This window comes from Planococcus citri, chromosome 4 (genome assembly GCF_950023065.1).
Source record: "Planococcus citri chromosome 4, ihPlaCitr1.1, whole genome shotgun sequence".
NCBI lineage: Eukaryota > Metazoa > Arthropoda > Insecta > Hemiptera > Pseudococcidae > Planococcus > Planococcus citri.
In genome coordinates, this window is record NC_088680.1 from 55,585,509 (window position 1) to 55,608,993 (window position 23,485).

At 32.8% G+C, this 23,485-nt stretch overlaps 4 protein-coding genes across 4 annotated transcripts in view; 3 read left to right on the top strand and 1 right to left on the bottom strand.

Annotated features, from left to right (window-relative positions):
* Positions 1 to 7,529, top strand: part of LOC135844698 (short neuropeptide F-like) — a 74,249-nt gene extending 66,720 nt beyond the window's left edge. The window contains exons 4-5 of the mRNA XM_065363013.1: positions 6,151 to 6,296; positions 7,303 to 7,529. Coding sequence (XP_065219085.1) covers positions 6,151 to 6,296; positions 7,303 to 7,356 — 200 coding nt within the window. The 3' untranslated portion in view covers positions 7,357 to 7,529. The remainder of the gene's footprint in view (positions 1 to 6,150; positions 6,297 to 7,302) is intronic.
* A 384-nt stretch (positions 7,530 to 7,913) lies between these two features.
* On the bottom strand, positions 7,914 to 8,647 carry Sem1 (Suppressor of exocyst mutations 1). The gene is made up of 3 exons (XM_065363014.1): positions 8,313 to 8,647; positions 8,143 to 8,239; positions 7,914 to 8,071 (listed from the first exon to the last, which is right to left on the bottom strand). The coding sequence occupies exons 1-3, from the start codon at positions 8,455 to 8,457 to the stop codon at positions 8,032 to 8,034; spliced, it is 282 nt and encodes a 93-aa protein (XP_065219086.1). The 5' UTR covers positions 8,458 to 8,647; the 3' UTR covers positions 7,914 to 8,031.
* Positions 8,648 to 8,810: 163 nt separating this feature from the next.
* On the top strand, positions 8,811 to 16,951 carry Sur-8. Its single transcript, XM_065363000.1, has one exon. The coding sequence runs from the start codon at positions 9,070 to 9,072 to the stop codon at positions 10,726 to 10,728; it is 1,659 nt and encodes a 552-aa protein (XP_065219072.1). The 5' UTR covers positions 8,811 to 9,069; the 3' UTR covers positions 10,729 to 16,951.
* Positions 16,952 to 21,116: 4,165 nt separating this feature from the next.
* On the top strand, positions 21,117 to 23,485 carry LOC135845208 (glutamate receptor 2-like). Its single transcript, XM_065363674.1, has 3 exons — positions 21,117 to 22,304; positions 22,400 to 22,761; positions 23,209 to 23,485. The coding sequence occupies exons 1-3, from the start codon at positions 21,117 to 21,119 to the stop codon at positions 23,483 to 23,485; spliced, it is 1,827 nt and encodes a 608-aa protein (XP_065219746.1).

Consider the following 23,485-nt stretch of genomic DNA (forward strand, 5'->3'; position numbering starts at 1 on the left):
GATATAATTTCCAGCATATTTGAGTTATTTTGTATAGATAATATAGGTAGCAGGTGCTTCGATATTGGATACCACCTATAAATACCTACTTTTAATCAAATTCTTAAAGAAATATAACACAATGAAGTGTCAAGTTTTATGGCGTTTAGTTTCTTAATAAGTAGGGTAAAATTAAAGACATTCGGGTTGTTTATGTGATATTTCGCGACCTTGTTCTTTATTAACTGTGTACCGAAGTATTTGTTGGTCAATTTTATAAAAGCTTCCATTTCCATTTATCACGCCGAACAACATCTGAAAGTTTTACTATAATTTATCGCTTCCTAGTGGGCAAATATCAACCAATGAATGGCATCCATAGTGATTTTATTGATAATGAAACTCTAAAATGTCTAGTATGTTAGATTTTGAGAATTTCGAAGGTATACGTATAAGTATTTTGTGGTTCAACGTAAACGTAATCTCATGTTCATTCTACAAAAAAATACTTTTCAACTTTCTCCTCCCCTTTCCTCCAGTTTTCACTGAAAAGTAAAGCTGTATTCAAATTCATATTCAGCACATTCGAAAACACATCATTCGATACATCGCTCAACTTCATCGGATTATTTCGACTCTAGTGAAATAGTCCGGCATATGACAATAGGAGTAATTGCACCCCCCCCCCCCCCCGCCGATCCTCCGGAACGACTTTTTTCTTAAAAGGGACATCCTGAGGAACATTTTAAAGCAAACTTGCCCAAAAAAAAGTCGGCCTTACTTACAAAATGGCGGCCATTTTGATTGACAGGTCAGCCGAAATCGCAGATTTTGCGTTTCAACATAGGACTTGCACGAAATTTTTCAAACCTTACAAAGGTAGATCGAAACATCATGCAAAAATTCATCACCTGTCAACATTTCAAGTGCTGAAGTGCGTTTTTTGATTTTTAGTGAATTTTTGAAAATCCAATTTAGGCCAAAAATGATGGAAAAAATCAAAATTTTACCAAATTGACCAAGAAAGCTGAAATTTGGGATATGCCCTATTTTCGACAGACCAAATCGATTGGAAACGGTTTCAACCCGTTTTGAGCGGTTCTGGAGCCTCCAGCAGATTTTTGAAAGTTTAAATTTTCACAAAATTTCATCAAATGGAGATGGAAAGCTGAAATTTACTCTACACTCCAATTTTAACACCTTCTGAAGACGACTTCAGGTGGGTTCAAGTCATTTCAGAGCATCCAGCGACTTTTTTGAAAATTACTGGACCCTCCAGTAGATTTTTGAAACTTGAAATTCCCGCAACATTAATTTATCAAATGGAGTTGGCAAGCTGAAATTCACTTCGCAGACTACATGGTGGTTTCAAATGGTTTTGAAGCTTCCAGCTACTTTTAGGAAATTTCAATTTTCCAAAAAAACTTCATACAACGTTTCAAAAAGTCACTGGAGGCTCTAAAACGACTTGAAATCCACCAGCAGTCAACTTCGTAGCGTATTGAAATTAGTTTGCAGAATGTATTTCGACTCTCCATCTCAGTTTGATGAAATTTTGAGGAAATTTCAAGTTTCAAAAATCTACTAGAGGCTCCAGTAATTTCCAAAAAAGTCGTTCGATGCTCTAAAATGACTTGAACCCACCTGAATTCGTCTTCAGAGGGTGTAAAATTGGAGTATAGAGTAAATTTCAGCTTTCCATCTCCATTTGATGAAATTTTGTGAAAATTTAAAGTTTCAAAAATCTGCTGGAGGCTTCATGAATTTTCAAAAAGTCGCTGGTGGCTTCAAAACGACTTGAAATTTTACCTGCAGTACTTCGTAGCGTATTGAAATTAGTTTGCAGAATGTATTTCGACTCTCCATCTCAGTTTGATGAAATTTTGAGGAAATTTCAAGTTTCAAAAATCTACTGGAGGCTCCAGTAATTTCCAAAAAAGTCGTTGGATGCTCTAAAATGACTTGAACCCACCTGAATTCGTCTTCAGAGGGTGTTAAAATTGGAGTATAGTTTAAATTTCAGCTTTCCATCTCCATTTGATGAAATTTTGTGAAAATTTAAAGTTTCAAAAATCTACTGGAGGCTTCAGGAATTTTCAAAAAGTCGCTGGAGGCTCCAAAACGACTTGGAATTTACCTGCAGTACTTCGTAGCGTATTGAAATTAGTTTTTAGAATAAATTTCAGCTTTACAACTCCAATTTGATGGGATTTTGTGGGAATTTCGAGTTTCAAAAATCTGCTGGAGGCTCCAGAACCGCTCAAAACGGGTTGAAACCGTTTCCAATCGATTTGGTCTATCGAAAATAGGGTATATCCCAAATTTCAGCTTTCTTGGTCAATTTGGTAAAATTTTGATTTTTTCCCTCATTTTTGGCCTAAATTGGATTTTCAAAAATTCACCAAAAATCGAAAAACGCACTTTAGCACTTGAGATTTTGACAGGTGATAAATTTTTGCATGATGTTTCGATCTACCTTTGTAAGGTTTGAAAAATTTCGTGCAAGTCCTATGTTGAAACGCAAAATCTGCGATTTCGGCTGACCTTTCAATCAAAATGGCCGCCATTTTGTAAGTAAGGCCGACTTTTTTTTGGGCAAGTTTGCTTTAAAATGTTCCTTAGGATGTCCCTTTTAAGGAAAAAGTTGTCCTGGGGGATCGGCGGGGGGGTGCAACTTTACAATATAATTTGCCTGAAAGATTAAAAGAAGGGAACGTTTAAATTCATCTCGATGAAAAAACCTACGTTATAAAACGATGATTTAAAATATGTAAGTTGCCTAATCAGTCCGCCGTAAATAAGAATTATTTTTGATTTTTTGAAAAGTGGTGTTGAATAAATTGCCTACTCAGTTTGCCGTAAAAATACAATCTTTCATATTTCCACTTTTTTTTTTTTTTTTAGAATCCACTTTTTTGTGAAATCTGAAATTAAAACCTGAAATAACTGGTACTGAAATTAGAAGGAATATATTTCAGCTTCAGTTTTAATTTTTCAATTTTTTTCTTCTCGTTTGGATTTGTTAATATTTATTTTATTAGGTATAAATTATTTTTTGGTTAAAAAACTGTGAAAATACGAAACTTGAAGCATGAAAACCAAAACTAAATTCAACCTCAAAATTAATCAACAAGTTGTTTCAAATAAATGCGAAGCACTTGCAAAAAAATAAAATAAATTTTTATCAAGTTACATTCAAATTTAAAAACATATTTTTGAATTTTTATCGTTCATTATTATAAAAAGATGTGATAAAATCTAAAATAAAATACTACAACTTTTGTATCGTCACCAAATTACGATCCCCTACAATGTTCAATTACCTACCTATCCAAAAAGTAATAAACTAATTTGAGTAAAGTTACACGTGCATTCTATCAAAATCAAATCTCACTTAAAAATATTTCTACGAGTAATATCGAATTATCGTTCATTAACTCCTCCCCCTCCTCCTCCACCTCATCGCTATCTAAAATATGATTTGAAATAGAAACCTGTGAAAGTTGTGCCTTAATAACTTTGTAATACCATCTAAGGGATTTTCGACGAAAGACGCAACAACGCGAAGACGAAACTCTCAAGCGTATAAGTATTTTCCAAACTCACCAACGCATTGAGATGTCCTACGCTTTCCACTTCATTAAATACAATTGATAAGTTGACCGTCGTCGATGTCTCTCTTTGCTTAATGACTTTTGTAACATCTGGCATTTCTAATATTTTTCTTAATTTTGACATATTGCCATACTTAGGTATACTTATACCTTCGTCGATCTGTCATTTTTTTCACAGCTTTTGTGAGACTCATCGTAGCAATTGATTGTTCTAAAACATTGTTGGTAATTTACGAAAGTATATAAATGGACTAATAACGTTTTAAAATTATTTACGTTGGTACCTATTAGGTATTATAGCTTATGAATTCGTGTACCTATATGTTTAAAAAAATGGTGGAAAAGTTTCGATAAAACGTTTGTTGTGGGTTTTCTTTTATGAAGTCAACCTTGTGTACCAATTTCGTCAATAGAGTACGAAACGATATTAAAGGAATGGAAAAACACCCGACGAGTTAACAAACATCCTGTACACATGTGGTTTTGATAAGTTCCTCGATGAAAAATCGTCGGAGTTAGTAAATTTTCGGGTGAAATTTTGAGCGGTTACTCTTTCATTTTTTAATAAAAAAAAAAAAAAAAAAAAAAAATGAAATATTTTTAATTTTAACTAAAAACCTTTGATCAAAATAATATTATGCCATTCGAATTTCGATATTTCACCAAGAAATAAAAGGTCACTATTTCATACTCCATTAAAGTGATTTTCAAGACATATGAAAAAAGAAAGAAAAAGATACACGAACCTATCTACCTACCTAGTACGAATAATAAGTTAATCCATAACCAGACACCACACAGGTCTATCAAATATAACTTAGGCGCATCCTCGGTGTGTTAAAATTAATCACGACTGTAATTCAGTTCAAAGGCTCGATTCAACAAAGATGACAAATTAAATGCCAACAGCTCACCATATACCGTAAACCATGAAGCATTGTACTAAATCCTCACCTGTAGATGAAAAAGATGTTTAAGCTAACAGCAAAGCTCGTCCACCTTCAGAGAATCTGTTCTGCTCATTGTGTAGAAATGCCATTTTAAATCCTACCACAGTATGCACAGAGATTAAAAATAATCCTTTTCAAAATTTCGGCTTACCTTGGCGAAAAAAAAAAGAATACCACACGAACGAATATTTCAGAAATTGTACAACGCGGTCATTAGAAAAGAATGCTTGAGATAAATACAAAAGTTTTATTGTAAACTTCTCCATGTTAATCGACAATTAGTTTTATGCTCACTTTCGTTTATTACGCTTTCAAAAAAAAAAAAAGGCGAGGTACCTACTTTTTAAAAATCACTTGACCAGAACAAATGTTGAAACGCGAAGCTTTAAAAAAAGTTGTAAGTATAAAATTTTTAGGTAGGTAGGTTAAACATAAATGGGCTTTATTCCCAGATGTTCGGTTTAAAGGTTTTAGTTTCATTGTGACAAATGTTCAACCTCATCTATAAAATGCTACAAGTTTTTATTAATGTTTTATTTAATTAGTTTAAATGTAAGTAATCGATAGGTAGAATGGTAGGTAAGTATATAGTTTCGATATTGCCGAGTCAGTCAGCCCACGATGCAACGATATAAGTGACGTGTGTTTTTATCGAATAGACTACTTGAGCAAATAACACCTGTATGGACATAATTTTGATAAATAGCTCGTAGGTATTTCCATTACTTAGATTAAAACACAATTCGAACGTTAAATTTGTCCCACATATGATACAAAAGTAAAAGTGGATCTATTGCATTTCTGATTGTTTTTCATTCTTCATCGTGTTTTAATCTAGATCGTTTGATGAATCCGATACCTACGTTAGGAATTCCTCCGTTAGGGTTCAAAAACTGTCAATTTTAACTCGAGTTGATTCATCAATTTAATTAGTTTACTGATAAAACAAGATTAAAATATACTTGAACGATGCATGTCAGGTGGTTCTCATTTTCAGATTTTGTGATAGGTGTACTTTATTTTCATTCCCAAATGGTGCTCTTTTTTCATAAGAAAATAGTTCTCAATTTTTCTGTTCCTTTGAGTGAACCTGAATTAAAAATGAAACAGTCATTCTTCAATTGAATTCCAATTTATTAATATTTTTTTTTTTCTAAATAAATAAATAAGATTTAAAATTTTAAAATGGCGATTCAGTTTTTTTTCAGCTCTTTGAAAAAATGAAAATACAAAATACTCACCTATATTTTTCTCGTTGCGAATAAAAGCGAATAAAATGCTATGAATAAGTAGTAAGTTATTTTGTTTGAAGTGTAACAAATAAAATTATACTTTCAAGTTCCATTTTCAATGCTTCGTATTCTTTTGAACGTAAGACCTACGCAATATATTCAAAACACATCTACGTACCTACATACACTAATAAATAATTTAAAACGACAAAGTATGACATAGGTAGATACGAGTTCGTCTCCGGTTACAAAAATGTCGATTTAAAAATTGAAAATGACGAGCTTTTTTTTTTATTTCATCGTCAATATTACATTCATTGTAGATATGCCAAGTAACGATGTTAATCATCTGAATAACGATTGATTTCGTTTCAGCTGTTCGAGATTTGTACGAATTATTAATGGAAAAACAATTACTGGCAGATGCATACGTTCAGCCATCGCATCGGCTCGTTCGTAAAAGTAAACAGCCGTCTCTGAGGTTACGATTTGGACGTCGCAGTGATCCCTCAATGTATCAGGTACGAATGAAAACATTTTTTCATCGCAACATTTTACTGCTTAATTTACGACTCGAAGGTATCTTTATTATACGCGATAATAGCAATTAAACTTCCCTCTGGTTAACTTCACCTAGTGAAAAAAAAATCAAACTTAATGATTTTCGCAATAAAAATACAAAGAAAATATTACGCAGAAGAGTAAAGGCGAATACGTAATTATTCGAGCGTCCGTCGACAACCGTTTGAATTTTCAACGCGATAAATAAAACCCCAACGAGCGAACTGCCTTTTTTAGTTTTTACCGTCGACCGTATATAATGGACGAATAATTCAAATGGCAGGAAATGACGCCCACATTTTGGATGCAGAATCCTGGAAACGTTCTGCACATGCGCCAAACATGATGCTTACGGTGCTGGCGGAGAGAGAGACGGTTCCCTGGTTCAACCCACGTTCAACCAGTAAACCGTCTCTCTCTCCACCAGCACCGTAAGCGTCATGTTTGGCGCATGAGCAGAAGATTTCCAGGATTCTGCATCCAAAATCTAGGCTTCACATTTTGTCATTTTTTCACCGTTGAATTATTCGTCCATTATATACGGTCGACGGTTTTTACGTTCATTTCCGCAAGTATAATTCATGACAAGAATACAAGCTTGATATAAAAATATGCTAAGCTGACTGGCTGATGTTTTTGAGAAAATGGGATTTCTCAAATAACAAAAGCCGAATGGGCTTAATTTTTTTAAACGAATGTTTTTACTCGTCAGAAAAAAAAATGGTAATAAAAATAAATCTGAATGATCCTCGAGTTGACTGAAAACATAGTAATATAACGTCTCATTGAGTGTGATTCCTAAAATACAAAATTTAAGTTCATGTATGAATTTCTTCGTGACGATTTTTCATTTTTTTTTTTTTAAGCTAATAGAATTAATAAAACTCATTTAGATATAAGTGCTTACTTTTACTTACAATTTGTCGTCAAAATTTCTGAACCAGTACTAATAATTTCTTTTTTCAGGTGAATTCAAATGAAGAACAGTTCCAGAGTTTACCGGAAGTTTCGGAGAACTGAATTAATTGTGTTTTTATTAGTCTAGAGAATAAATGTTTTATTTTGAATAGATTCCCTTAATATATAATCGCTTTTAAATAAAAGCTTTCAATAAAAAAAAATGATAGATTGTTAATAACAGTGTAGTAATTTTTTCATTGTTCATTTTGTTCGAATATATTTTATTCATTGAATTAATTTTCATAACAACGACAACTACAACATTTATGAGTATTGAATTTATTAACATTGAAATCACTACACCCGATTTTCGAGGAAAAACAAGCAGAAAGTTGATTTGAACATTGAAACGAACGAATACGATGAGAACAAAAAATCAACCGTGAAATTACGAAGTAGAATATGGCAAAATGTAAAAATATTTTACAACACGATTTTCCATATTAATTACACCTGTTCTCGTAAAGTATTCACTACTCAGTTTATTAAAACCACAAATAGGCTAATTGCATTCGAAGACCGAATCCGAAACACATTCACAAACGACATATTTCTCATACTTGCTCTTTGGGACATAACACCAATCACATAAAAAAATGGCAATTAAAATTTAAAAGTAGAGCAGTATCACAAAACATTTATTCGATAATGTAAAGTAAACCTAGAATAAATTTCAACTTATATAAACAATAAATTACAAAATACTTGGTTGGATGACATACGAACATTCAGCGATTAAAATGACGGTTTGAGGTTTTGTTTTTCGAGTTCAGCTCTGAAAAGAATATTTCCAATTAAAAGATTCAAACCATCATACAGGATGAAATTAAAGACAAACAGACATACCTGAGCTGTACGCTAAAATCATCTTCTACGTTATCATCATCCCAATTATCTTCCCAGACGTTCAAATCTTTCTCATCTTCATCCTTTTTGGTCCAATCTACAATGAAAGCTCATCGTTATTACACAAACACAATCATAATACAACACATAGGGGAATGAAAAATCCTCACCTTGGGTACGGAATTCTTCAAATTCATCGTCTTCTTCTAAGGATCCGATGTTTGGTTTCTTTTTATCAGCTTTGTCTTTATCCGACGATTTATCTTTTTCATTTTTAATATCTTTCTCTGACTTGGTTTCTGGAGCAGGAGTCATTGTTTTTCCGAATATAAAACTTGGTTCGAACGATTAAAAGAAGGATATCGAATAGAAAACACAATTCGCCGACAGCCGAATACGAATAAATACTAGTTTTTTCAAAAAATAATCCGATCACACGCAAAAGTTCAGCGAAAGTTTCGAAAACTTGAAAAGTTGAAAAGTTGTTTAATCATATTTTAATTTTGTTGACTTGGCGTCGTGAAAATTCAAGCAGTTTTCTGAGCAGTGCTGCCAACTCGAATGAATTCTGATTTCGATTTTTGAGTTTTTGGTTTTACATCACTGCTAATTCAATTTTTTATTTTTTTTTCGAGGTATCTTTCGTATTACGAAGGTCCCTTATCTCTCCCAAATAAAAAAAAATCATTTTTCGTTTGGAAAAAAAATTCTGCGTTCTCGAGTGAGTAGTGTCGAGTAGTAAATTTGTAAAACTAATGAAGTGCAGTTTAATTAGTCGTAATCATCGTACGTTTGGTGTCGATCGTTTATGCGAGAAGCACGTAACTTGAGCATCGTTAATCGTATTCGTTCGTGTTTGTGTTTCTTCTCGAGATGATGGATACGATCGCGTTGATAGTGTAAAAATTGCAATTAAAATTTCTCTCAATGGCAGAAAAAATCGACATCGGTAGTATCGATTTGGGTAAAGACCATCCCACGGATAAATCATCAGGTAGTATCAGTATGGAGAGTACGAGGCCTAAGAGTGTTAGAGTCATGCATCCAGATTGCAGCAGACCGAAGGCAATACCGAAGAAGAGCAAATTACCTCAAGCTAACATTGATATCAATAAAGTATTCGCAAAATGTCGAGACGAGAACCTGACGCGATTAGATTTGAGTAAATCGAACATTACATGTTTACCTCACTCTGTGAAAGATATCACTCAACTGGTGGAGCTATACCTGTACGGTAACAAGTTGAGTACGCTTCCAGCCGAGCTGGGGTACTTGACTAATTTGCAGACTTTAGCTTTGAACGAGAATTCGCTGACTACGTTACCAGATTCGCTGTCGATGCTGCAGTCACTTCGAGTGTTGGATTTGAGACACAACAAGCTGAACGATATACCCGACGTAGTTTACAAACTGAATTCGTTAGTTACGCTGTTTCTGCGATTCAATAGAATACGAGTAGTAAGCGAGAACATACAGAATCTTACGAATTTAACCATGTTGAGTTTACGAGAGAATAAAATCAAAGAGTTACCGCAAGGTATTGGTAAATTGGTGAATTTGGTCACTTTCGACGTATCGCACAATCATCTGGAGCATTTACCTAACGAGATTGGAAATTGCGTGCAGTTATCTACGTTGGATCTGCAGCACAATGAATTAGTCGATATACCGGATACGATCGGCAATTTAGTATCGTTGACGCGGTTCGGACTACGATACAATAGATTGCATTCGCTACCTCAATCTTTAAGCAATTGCCATCATTTATTAGAATTCAACGTCGAAGGCAACTTGTTGAGCGAGTTACCCGAAGGTTTACTAGCCAATTTGACCGAATGTACGAATATTACCATAGCCAGGAATAAATTCACGTTGTATCCGGCTGGTGGGCCGGCTCAATTTACCGTAGCTGAGACTGTCAACATGGAGCAGAATCAAATCGATAAGATACCTTATGGCATATTCAGTAAAGCTAAAAATTTACGTAAATTAAACATGAAAGAGAACGTATTAATCGCATTACCATTGGACGTAGGCAGTTGGCAGAACATGGTCGAGTTGAATTTAGCTACCAATCAACTCACTCAGTTACCCGACGATATTCAAAATCTACAAAACTTAGAAGTTCTTATTTTATCGAATAATTTACTTCGTCGATTACCCAACACCGTTGGTAATTTAAGAAAACTCAAAAGTCTAGATTTAGAAGAAAATAAGCTGGAATCGGTGCCGCAGGAGATCGGCTATCTGTCAAGTTTGCAGCGTTTGATTTTGAGCTCGAATCAGTTAACGTCTCTGCCTCGTACCATTGGTTTTCTTTCCAATCTGACGCATTTGTTTGTCGGCGAAAATAATTTGTACTCGTTGCCGAGCGAAATCGGTCTCATCTCGAATCTAGAAGCGCTTTACGTCAACGATAACGTTAATTTGATTAACCTCCCATACGAACTAGCATTATGTAATAAATTACAAATTATGGGAATTGAGAACTGTCCGTTGTCACAAATACCAAAGGAAGTGTTGATGGGCGGACCGACGTTGGTTATAAGGTATTTGAAAATGGAAGGACCTTACAAACACGACTGAAGAATGGGTTTTAGGAAAATGCTTAATCAACGTTTAATAAAACCGTCGTCTTCGTGTAATTGACTTAATTAAACGTTCCAGTTGGATTTCTTTTCTCGATGCAGGAAAAGATTTCACACGTACGTTTTTATCGGTTATACGTCTTTTTCTCCTGTTTGTGAATGTATATTTTTTTTTCTTCTTTTTTATGGTTACCGTAAGATCATCTAGGTTACCGTTTTGTTATGTGTGTACAATTTTAGCCTACCTTTGAATTTCTCTTTTATTGTATAGTTGATCTTTTTTTTTCTTTCTCTTTTTTTTCTCGTAATTTTAAGCGTTAGATTGTTAATATCGATTATACAAACGTATCATTTAAAAAACAAAACGCTCTAAGTACGCGTAATTAGAAGATTAGTTATAATTCTCGCAGAAGAAAAAAAAACCTAAAAATTACCTAAAGCACAACTATTAAAAAAAATTCGAATCATCTCGCGCGCAAATTCTCGTTACATACTCTTCCTACGCAAACAGTATTTATTTTTATTATTTTAGAACGTGCGGTTAATTTTTGCATTTATTTGAAACGGCCTGTGCCATCTGCAATTTTTTTCCTCTTTGCATACATAAAGATAATCTAGTCATAGTTTAAATGATAATCGTACTATATAATTGCAGCGTATAAGCAAAGGTTTGTTTTTTCGATCAATCGAGAGGGCAAATTTTATCACCTTATCGCTGCCAATTGATGTGTAATTCGTGGTAAATTTATCTTAATGACATAATTGGGTGTGACCCGTGACTTGTAATTAACCATAACAACGAATTTTTTTTTTTTTTGAAGAGCCGCTCTGTTTAAGATATTTTTAAAAAGTGATTAATGCTGAATTTTGAATGGCGCTTATGAATCCCCTTCTCTCTCTCTCTCTCTCTCTCTCCTAGAATTACTAAAGCAGGAAGTTTTCAATCCGACGATCAATTCTTTTCGAGTGTTCATTTACTATACACGATTTCGTCGATGGATATGAGGTCATGGTAACGATGAAATCATTTTTTATTAACGTCTTACCAAATAGTAGTAGTAGTACATGCGATGGAATTTGTGACGTCGTTGAGGTCAGATTATTGGTGACACGAAGGGAGGAAGAGGTCGTGTAGGTTGGAAATTTTATAACGAGTAATTAACTTTCGGAGTTATTACGATTCCTTTTGTAATTGGAAAATTTTTACGATTTTTCACGCTATAGCGAATTAACTATCGAAGTGTGATGTTCTATTAAATTGTTCCATCTTTTTTTCTTCGTCTTTGGTACGGATCTTCGTCGAGTTACCTGTATTGATAGAAATGAATACTGATGTGCTATTGTTTCTCAAAAATATTTGTGATGGGTGGCTCAAAAAATTGTCATTTTCATGCCTTTGCCTATGGTACACAGACAGACCTTTCAGTTTATTCAATGGGCATGTCAAAGAAATCACATTCGAAACAAAACGTTAATTTTTCAACAGACACCCTTTTTTTACCCATCATAAGGAATTTCTTTTCCACTGGCTTTGAGTATCCCCATTTTATGCATTGATTACTTTAAAACTGAGATGGATTTTTAAAGCTCAAATAAATTGTATGTCTCTCTCATCCTTGAAATTTTCAATTAATGAGGTGGTGGTTCCAGTTGGAAATCTTACAAATCGTTAGTAACTTCGAAAATATTCACTAAAAAGTTCTCCAAGTTGAATTTTAAAGGGAAAAAAATGATGAAAAATTCTCTTTGATGGTTGCTAACAGGAGGAGAAAGGGAGGGAATAAAATCCATCCAGCAGGAAAACTCCAGCTAAACAATTCGAAATCGACTAAGAAATTCTATCTTGAGTCAAGTTATAAGATGCTGAAAGGAAAAGCTCTACCTGTTTGCCTGTGAGCATAAATTCAGAAAAATTTTATTGTATTTTTATTTTGCTTTAAAAATTTCTTTGCCCTTTCTGAACTTTTGATTTCAGTGAATGGATTTTGTTTTCTCTGATACATAGTTGATTAAATCATTTTTTCATCTAAAGGTCACCAAAGCCTCTAAAATTATTGACAACTTTGACATCATGCCATACTAATTCAGTGAAAATTGCAGCATAGGAAAACCCCTTTGAATTGATTGGTAAACATAACCAATGTTTGCTATAACAAGAGATGTTATTTTTAATATTTTTTTTTTCAAGTGAGAATTTTCCAGTTTTCCTCGATGGTTCAGTGATGCTTTCCCAATTTTCAGTAATGCATCAGTGATTTTTAGTGATGTTTTATAATTTTTTGATCATGATGTTTCTCTCATTTTCATGACACGTTACAGCAATTTTTATTTTTCGTGATGCTTCACTAGTTTTGCCTATTGTTTCTCTGATTGTCAGATATGTTTTCTCCATTTTTAGTGATGTTTCTCTGATTTTCAGTGATGCTTCAGCTTTACTGATTTTCAATGATGTTTTACAAATTTTCAGTGATGTTTCATAAATTTCCAATCGCTATTTCTTGTTTTACTGATATTTTTTTTGTGACACACTGAATTAATTTTCAGTGATTCTTCACAAGTTCTGTTCAATATTTCACACATTTTCAAATTTTCAGTGATGTTTCATAAATTTTCAATTGTTATTCAATGTTTAACTGATTTATTTTTGTGACACGCTGAACTAATTTTCAGTGATTCTTCTCAAGTTCTGTCCAATATTTCACTGATTTTCAATTATGTTTTTCAAATTTTCAGTGATGCATCAGCAATTTTCAGTAATGTTTCATAAATTTCCAATTGCTATTTCTTGTTTTACTGATTTTTTTGTGACACACTGGACTAATTTTCAGTGATTCTTCACAAGTTCTGTTCAATATTTCACTGATTTTCAAATTTTCAGTGATGTTTCATAAATTTTGAATTGCTATTATTTAATGTTTTACTGATTTTTTTGTGACATGCTGAACTAATTTTCAGTGATTCTTCTCAAGTTCTGTCCAATATTTCACTGATTTTCAATTATGTTTTTCAAATTTTCAGTGATGTTTCATAAATTGTCAATTGCTATTTAATGTTTGACTGATTTTTGTGACACGTTCAACTAATTTTCAGTGATTCTTCAGATCTTCACAAATTTTGTCCAATGTTTCTCTGATTTTTGAAAATGTTTTCTCAATTTTCAGTGATGTTTCTCTGACTTTCAGTGATGCATGGAAGCAATTTTCAGTGATGTTTCATAAATATTTTAAATATCTATGAAACATCATTGAAAATTGCTTCCGTGCATCACTGAAAGTCAGAGAAACATCAAATATTTTGTGGTTAATGTTTCACTGTTTTTTGTGATACATTGAACTAATTTTCTATGATGCATCAGTGATATTCAGTGATGTTTCATTAATTTTCAGTGGTCAATAAGTTAATGTTAAATTGATTTCAGTGATGCTTTACTGATTTTGAAAATTGTTTCATCTATGTATTTTCACCAGTTTTTCTGATACTTTTTTGATGTTCAATGATGCTCAGAAATTTTCAGTGATTTTTCATTAATTCTCAGTGGTCAATATTTTTCTAATTTTTGTGAAAAGTTTCAATAATATTAATGTAGTTTTGCATTTTCATCATAGTTTCACCTGTTTTCACTGATGCTTCACTAATTGTAGTGATTCTTCGTCTGTTTTCATGATGGTTTTTCATCGAATACTGTCAGTGATGTTTCATCGAATACTGTCAGTGATGTTTCAATCGATTTTCAAGATGGTTTTGCTAATTTTCAGTGTTGCTCGACTTATTTTCAAGGAGTCAATTCTATACCAATTTTCAGTGAAAAATGTGATAATTTTCACTATTTTACAAGTTTTTTGTACTTTTTCGCAAATTTTCAGTGAGGTGTGACCACTTTTCTGAAAAAAATCAGTACTTGTTTCACTGATTTTCAGTGAGTAATGTTTCACGTTTCAGTTTCTCTGATTTTTGTGATGCTTTTCACTGATTTTCAGCGATGCTTCTCTACTTTTCGGAGGAGTTTCGCTTACAATGTTTCCCGATCTTGTTTCATTAGCGGTCACTTGTTCAGTGATGCTTCACTCATTTTCACCAACAATGTTTCTCATCACTTTTAGAAAAAAAATCATCTTTTTTCAGGACGTGTTTCACTAATTTCTAGTGATATTTTATCAATTTTATGTGAGATTTCGCTGATTTTCAGGGATGGTTCGTCACTTTTCAGAAAAACTTCGCTTGTAATGTTTTCCAACATTGTTTTATCAATTTTCAGTGATCCTTCTCCAATTTTCAGAAATGTTTCAACCATTTTTGATAACGTTTCACTACTTTTCTAATAAAATAAAAAAGGAACATAATTTTTCAGCACGTGTTTCACTAATTTTTAGTAGGCAATTACGAATCACTGACTGATGTTTCACTGATAATTTTTTGATGAGTATCGCCGATTTATGTGACATGTATGAACTTTTTGTGGAAAATATTTCACTTTCAATCTTGTTGTACTAGTTTTTAATGATGCTTCACTAATTTTCAGAGGGGTTTCGTTTCATCACTTTTTGAAAATGAAAAATGAAAATTCGCGTTTTCAAGTTTGTATTTCACCGATTTTCAGTGTAGCTTCGTCAATTTGCGAAGAGATTTGATCAATTTTCAGTGAGTGATATTTCATTGATTTTCGTTGTGATGTTTATCACTAATTTTCAGCGAAGCTTCACCGACTTTCAGTGATGCCTCAACTAGTTTTTCAGTATTATTTTACCAATTCGTTTTTAGTGATGGTTCGCTAATTCTTAGTGAAATTTCATTGATTTTCCATGCTATAGATCATCGATTTCTTTTCAGTGATCTTCTACCAATTTCTTCCTATGCTGCAATTTTACAAAATTTCTGTGATTTTAAATAATATTGAGATTTTTATGAATTTAAATTGTTATTTAATTTTTCAATAATGATCAACTACTTGATACTTTTTCCTCCATCGTTCTGTCACCACTCCATAGTTTCAAGAATGGTTGAGAAATTGTTCAACGTTCGAGAAAAATTTTAATTCCTGGATTTGCATTTTTTTTTTTTTTTTTTTTTTTCTATTCTTCAAAAAGAATTTAGTGCGTAGATCAGTTTTTTAAAAAATAGAAAAAACTTCTAAAATGATCTTATTTTTGATTAGTATACCTGAACTTATCCTGCATTATGCAAAACTATGTGACTATCGAGTAATTTTTGTTCCATATCAGAAAAAAGTACATGAAGGCCTATTCAATACCCTACCTACAAACAAAATACCATATTTTTACACAAGTTTTACACTTGTTATAAATCAAAATTTACGTCTTCCATTCTTATTATTGGTATCAAAGATCAGTTGACTAGGATTTAAAAAATCGTAGGTTTTATAAATTACCTATACCATACCTACTTTTTATAAATTATAAATTCTTACGAAATGCTATATTAGTAGATGATTAGTCATTTTCAAATTTTGCTTCCGTATTAGTTCTATTTTCTATACGCATTTTTCTACAATTGAAAATATTTTTTTAAACTCTCAATCAAAATATAACGAAATATACGAAGCTTCCATAATATGAAATTATGATCACGATATATACGCGAGTCTTATCATGTTGCATTTACAAAATATCTGTATTTTTGAATTGTGATATGCTTAAAAATAATAATACATTTACCTACCGTGTGAAATATTAAGTATACTATATATGTTCATTTATGTAGATTATTTTTTTTTTGTTCTTCGTGTGTTTGTGTGTATTTTTATTTTTTCCGATTTCATTACATTACATAGTTTCATTCCGCACAGTCATTCTAATTTCCTATTAACTATGTATGTGTTGCGTGTTTCTTTTTTTTATTATTATTATTTTAAAACCAAAAAAAAAAGTATTTATTTTACTGGAATTAAATACCTAAATTTAATTAGTACCTATCGAATGAAAAAAAAAGAATGCGAAATGTTGACAATAATTATTGGTTGTAAGATGTAGCAAGGTGCCTAGTACCTATGTATCAAAAGAGTGTATCTTTTTTTTTATAAAAAAAAAAAAAAACGACACGATGATTTTGTTTTAGTATTATACACGTGACGAATGATTATGTTGGTCTAATTTGGTATTACATAGTATGAATTTTCCTAGATGATGTATACATTTATCGTGTCTGTTATCTCTCAGAATGTGTGTTAACGAAGTAAAATAAATAAAAAATTATTCTATTTGGTACTTTGAAAAATGAAAAATGTATGTTTATTTCGGGGAAGACTTTTTTTTAAAAATTAAAACGACGAAATTAGTTATTCGTTGCAGGACGTCATGACGTCAGAAATAAAATTACCGAGGTGCTGCTTGCATTTAAAAATGAATCGTGACAGATTTTTAATTTATCGTGTTGAAAATAAACGCGATCAAGGTGCTAAATACGGTATACAGTGTACAGAATTTCATGCCGAAAGAACAATACGTTTTTTTTACGTTTGACAGTGGCAAATCTACAGCTATATAGCCAGGTATATAATAGTAGGTAGCTTAGGTGTGTTTTTTCAAATGCTATAAATGTGTAATGTCGACGAAACATGCTCGTGTTCGAGTTCTGGAATTTAAACATAATAATATTCTGACCTCGAGATGTTTTGTGTGGTTTAAATGGCTGATTATTCTAAATTATGGAAGAATTGAAGAATTGTCACGTAGTTATGAGTGATAATGTTTACAAGTATTTTGAAAAGAGTTATTAGTTATCAGCATTTTAAATATATATAATGTAAATTCCTTGCTCGTGTGCGAAGTTTTTTCTCTATAATATTATGTACTCGTACTTATTCGTTCGCTTTTATTACGAGTAATTTAAAAAGATACCCGGTGTAGAGGAATTGAATTGACGTTGGTGTATAATACCTATTTATTGTACCGGGTGTCCGGTTAATTGCAGGCTTCACCTCCCACCAGTTCATTAATTTTATTTTTTCAAGAAAAGAGTATAAAGTTGTTGATAGAATCACGTTTGTTGTTGATGGAATGATTCGTCGAAATAAACACAATTTTGTGGAAAAACGAAGCTGAAAATGATGAAAAACTGAGAGGGTATGCATTTGTGTACGAAAATTGTGAGCAACTAAATCGTACTATAAATACAAAAGTCAATAAAACCATGGAATACCATATCTGGAAATACTTTTTTGTCGAAAATGCGAAAAGAACCTAAATTTTTTAGTTTGCTCAATTTAATTTTTAATTAGTCAAAAATTATTTAGAAATAATCAGAAAAAAATGAGGAAAATTTGTGATTTTTAAATCAATCTTTAGCTAACCGCATCTGCAGAATCTCAAAATTCTGAAAAAATCTGAAGTGTTTTGTTATCACTTTGACCTTTTCCAGAAAAAGTAGAATGGATTGAAGTGCCCAAAAAATTACTTCATAGGTACCCAAGTGTGTGTGTGTGTGTGTGTGTGTTTTTTTTTTGAAGCTCTAGAAGCAAATAGGTACCTACTCGTACTTACCTAAGTAATGATCGAAGAACATTTTAGAAAATTTAAATCAATATGATTGCAACACAATTTCTTTTATTGCTAGTTACCTTTAAAAGGTTAATTGCGCACATATGTACATAAAAACAATGGATAGGAAAATTGTGTTGTTGTTTTTTTTAAAATCAACACTCCTGGTAGGTCGGGGAGCCCACATAAGGATCTATTGCCTCTCCTCGATCCTCCGGGACAACTTTTTTCTTAAAGGGAGAGTCCTAAGGAACATTTCTAGCCCTTGTACTAAAAAAAAAAAAAAAAAAAAAAAAACAGTGGCCCTACTTACAAAATGGTGGCCACTTTGATTGACAAGTCAGCCGAAATCGCAGATTTTGCGTTCCAACATGGGACTTGCACGAATTTTTTCAAACTTTACAAAGATAGATCGACAGATCAGGGAAAAATTTATCACCTATCAAAATTTCAAAAGCTAAAGTGCCTTTTTCGATTTTTGGTGAATTTTTAAAAATTAAATTTGAGCCAAAAATGAGGAAAAAAATCAAAATTTTACCAAATCGTTTAAGAAAGCTGAAATTTGAGGTATACCCTATTTTCGACATGCCAAATCGATTAGAAACTGTTTCAAACCGTTTTGAGCAGTTCTGGAGCCTCCAGCAGATTTTTGAAACTCGAAATTCCCACAAAATTTCATCAATGGAGTTGAAAAACCGAAATTTACCCTGCGAACTAATTTCAATACATCACAAAGTCAACTGCAGGTGGATTTCAAGTCGTTTTAGAGCCTCCAGCAACTGTCTGAAAAGTTACTGGAGCCTCCAGTAGATTTTTAAAACTTGAAATTTCCTCAAAATTTCATCAAACGGAGATGGAAAGTCGAAATTCATTCTGCAAACTAATTTCAATACCTATGCTACGAAGTCGATTGCTGCAGGTGGATTTCAAGTCATTTTGGAGCCTCCAGCGACTATTTGAAAGGTTGTATGGCGGTTTTTGGAAAATTGAAATTTACTTGCCGGAAGCTTCAAAACCATTTGAAACCACCATGCAGTCGACTTCATTTTGTATTGAAATTAGTTTGCGAAGTAAATTTCAGCTTGATGACTCTATTTGATAAAATGTTGTGGGAATTTTAAGTTTCAAAAATCTACTTTAGGCTCCAGTAATTTTCAGAAAGTTGCTGGAGGCTCTAAAAGGACTTGAAATCCACATGCAGTTGACTTCGTGTTGTATTGAAATTAGTTCGCAGGGTAAATTTCGGTTTTTCAACTCCATTGATGAAATTTTGTGGGAATTTCGAGTTTCAACAACCCGTTTTGAGCGGTTCTGGAGCCTCCAGCAGATTTTCGAAACTCGAAATTGCCACAAAATCCCATTAAATTGGAGTTGTAAAGCTGAAATATATTCTAAAAACTAATTTCAATACGCTACGAAGTACTGCAGGTAAATTTCAAGTCGTTTTGGAGCCTGCAGCGACTTTTTGAAAATTCCTGAAGCCTCCAGCAGATTTTGGAAACTTTAAATTTTCACCAAATAGAGATGGAAAGCTGAAATCTACTCTATACTCCAATTTTAACACCCTATGAAGACGAATTCTGGTGGGTTCAAGTCATTTTAGAGCATTCAACGACTTTTTTGGAAATTACTGGAGCCTCCAGTAGATTTTTGAAACTTAAAATTTCCCCAAAATTTCATCAAACTGAGGTGAAGAGTCGAAATTCATTCTGCAAACTAATTTCAATACGCTACGAAGTTGACTGCTGGTGGATTTCAAGTCGTTTTAGAGCCTCCAGCGACTTTTTGAAAGGTTGTATGGCGTTTTTTTGGAAAATTGAAATTTCCTAAAAGTAGCTGGAAGCTTCAAAACCATTTGAAACCACCATGTAGTCTGCGAAGTAAATTTCAGCTTGCTAACTCCATTTGATAAATTAAATGTTGCGGGAATTTCAAGTTTTAAAAATCTACTGGAGGGTCCAGTAATTTTCAAAAAAGTCGCTGGATGCTCTGAAATGACTTGAACCCACTTTTAAAATTGGAGTGTAGAGTAAATTTCAGCTTTCCATCTCCATTTGATGGAATTTTGTGGGAATTTCAAGTTTTAAAAATCTGCTGGAGGCTCCAGAACTGCTCAAAACGGTTTGAAACAGTTTCCAATCGATTTGGAATGTCGAAAATAGGGTATATCTCAAATTTCAGCTTTCTTGAACAATTTGGTAAAATTTTCTGTTTTTTTTTTTGTTGTTTTTTTTTATTAATATAAATGTTATACGTACCTAATTCTGAGATTTTGAGATACCTACCTAACTCGTAACTGCATTTCCAATCTTGCTTTTTGTGCCGTTTTCCTGCTGTGATTTCAATGACGCATTTTTGACACATTTTACATACCTAAATCCGCCTCTAAATGATTGGAAGACTGTTGCAAAAATATGTTGAGATAGAAATTTCGATGATGTAGGTAGATAGAAAATTGAGAAACCATTTCAAAAACTTGGAAAAATTACTTGGGCAGTCTTTGACATTTTTTCGTCTTATTTCCTCCAATTTTCGAATTCTGCTCCATCATCAATGATCAGTATTCAGTATATTAAGTAGGTATGCTAATAAACAGGTAAAGATGGCATACCTACCAACATAAGGCGTATTAAAAAATCAAAACAATAACTAAAATACCTACGCCTGTGTAGCTTTCAAGGTTTACCAAAACGTATTTGTTAAAATTACAAAAATATTTGACAGAAATCGACGCAAATGACAGCTGATTGTTTAAATGTTGCGTTTCAATTGTATCAATACGTTAATCAGTCGAACAATCGACGAATTATTAGACCATAACTCGAATTTCAATTGTGTATGCCTTCCTAGGTAGGTACCTATAGAATTGTCGTAGAAATTCATTTATATGAAAATGTCGTTCTACGAATTGTTTCGTTTTGTTGTGCTTTTCTCATCAGCTTTTGCTTTCAACAAAACCGAGACCATTTCATTCGGAAACTGCATTATTTCTGCACTTCGTCCGCTGGAAAACATCGATGGAAATTTCATTCATATTTTCTCGCACGATGGAAACCTGAATGGTAATTTATTCCATAATATCGCACATCGATCAAATCAAAGTTTCATTATATCGAACAAAATAATAAAATTTTTCAACGAGTATTATCGCAGGATACCTTCTGCTTACGTAATATTTACACCTAGTTTACACCACTTGAGAAAATTATTCGATGTAATCGACGTATCTCATTATAATTGGTACCCCAGGCAAAGAATCGTGGTGGTGTTTACCGAAACAGTAGTATCTTCTAATGAGAGACTAATAGCCGAAGATATTGTAATAATTTTAAACGATTACGATATCACCGATGTATTGATATTGCTTAATAGTAAACATTCAACGAGAGCCTATACTTGGTTCCCATTCAGTGCCAGAAATCATTGCAGAACTCGTGCTCATGTTACTTTACTCGATGAATGTGGCGAAAAGAGACCTATATTTCGCAAGAATCTGTATCCTACAAAAATACCACAAAAATTTACCGGATGTGTTTTCACAATGGGTGGATTTCATTGGCCACCGTACGTGTACTATGACAACATTACGAAGAATTTTAGCGCCGGATATAATTACATAGCGCTTAATTTATTGGCTGAAAAACATAATTTAACTTTAAAATACGCCAGTGCCGAAGAAGGAAGTCGTTGGGGATCGCAACTTGATAATGGAACGTGGACCGGTGGTCTTGGATTATTGCAAAGATCCACCGCTGATATATCAACTGGAGGTAGTTTGATGACGATAATGCGAATGAATACTTTCGATTGTTCTACCACTTATAATTCTATTTATATGAAATTCTATTTGGTTCTACCATCCAAACTACCCCACTGGAAAAACATGATAGACATCTTCTCTACGCAATTTTGGTCGATAATCGTGGCGGTTTACTTGATAATCTCTTTCATAATGTATTTCGTGTCTAATTTGAATAAAAAGGCCGAAAAATTATATTACAGGCGACTCTCGAATACTTTTCTAATTCTTTGGGGAGTCGCATTCGGTAATTCCACAAATTGCATACCAAAGTCGCAAGCGGTAAGTTATACCGGGAGTTGTATTCGGTAGGTAGGTATTTTTTTCGAACTAATTTTAGAACCATGGTTATCGTGTTTTCTCTATTTTTTTTCTAGGTCCGTATCATTTTCTTTTTATGGCTAATCTATAATTTCCATATCACGCTGGTGTATACTTCGTCTTTATTGAGTTTTATTACGAAGCCAGCGTACGAAGATCCGATACGAACCTTAAAACAATTATCACGTACTGATTTAAAAATAGTCATGGTTAAACAATTCGCACAAATCAGTAGTAAAATGGATGAAGATTTCAGAGCTCTGTTGGCGAGTAAAACTGATCCACAACTAGATCACATTGAAACTATCGAGGAAATGTTGAAAAGAAAAGATGTGGTTGTGTTGGATACTGCTGATCATTTTGAAATATTTGCAAAAGATAAATTGAATAAAGTTTACAGCTTGGACGATTTTGTCAGGTGGGTAAGTTAAAAGATGTTTGAATTTTGTGAGGTGAAATGCGAAGGTTAACGAGTGTAAATGTATAATATTATTCTGTAATATGCATCAAAGATGAGAGAAGGTTTTTCCTTTCAAGTTGTATAATTTCAACTAATGAAGTTTCATGCCCTTTACGGGTGTAATAATTTTGTAATTATTAACACCAAAAAAAAAAAAAAAAAAAAAAAAAAGTCCAAAATGGGAATTATTTAATCCACAAAAAAATAAAAGCATTTTACAGAATGGTAATACCTGTTGAAAACTTTAAATGTGAAAATTTTCGGCACAGAAATAATAATTACTGAATGGATTATTTTAATACTGTAACTACCATGGAAATATCCTCAGCAAATGCTTTCAAGTTTCATTATATTCTACCCACATTTTACTAATAATTTTTGGTAAAAATTGTACATTTTTTTCAGGTTGAATCCGTGTTTATATTTGAGAAAAGGCTCTGTATTTCTGAAATACGTGGATCATATCCAATTAGACGTTTATGAAAATGGCATGTTTCAAAAACTAATGGAAGACTACAGAGATCTTCGTAAAAATGAGAAACTTTCACGCAATAGTTACAATGAGGTGCTTCCATTAATGTTTCAAGAATTATCTGGATCTTTTTACGTTTTATTATTCGGATTATCCCTTTCGATTGTTACGTTTTTTGTGGAAATCATTTACAAAAAAATTAAAATGTAA

Coding starts and splice junctions, on each gene's coding strand:
- Sem1 (XM_065363014.1), bottom strand. CDS start 8,457: ATGACTCCTGCTCCAGAAACCAAGTCAGAGAAAGATATTAAAAATGAA. Junction 8,240..8,312: donor TGAAGAATTCCGTACCCAAG/GTGAGGATTTTT, acceptor CTTTCATTGTAG/ATTGGACCAAAAAGGATGAA. Junction 8,072..8,142: donor GATTTTAGCGTACAGCTCAG/GTATGTCTGTTT, acceptor TATTCTTTTCAG/AGCTGAACTCGAAAAACAAA.
- Sur-8 (XM_065363000.1), top strand. CDS start 9,070: ATGGCAGAAAAAATCGACATCGGTAGTATCGATTTGGGTAAAGACCAT.
- LOC135845208 (XM_065363674.1), top strand. CDS start 21,117: ATGTCGTTCTACGAATTGTTTCGTTTTGTTGTGCTTTTCTCATCAGCT. Junction 22,305..22,399: donor GCATACCAAAGTCGCAAGCG/GTAAGTTATACC, acceptor TTTTTTTTCTAG/GTCCGTATCATTTTCTTTTT. Junction 22,762..23,208: donor AGCTTGGACGATTTTGTCAG/GTGGGTAAGTTA, acceptor CATTTTTTTCAG/GTTGAATCCGTGTTTATATT.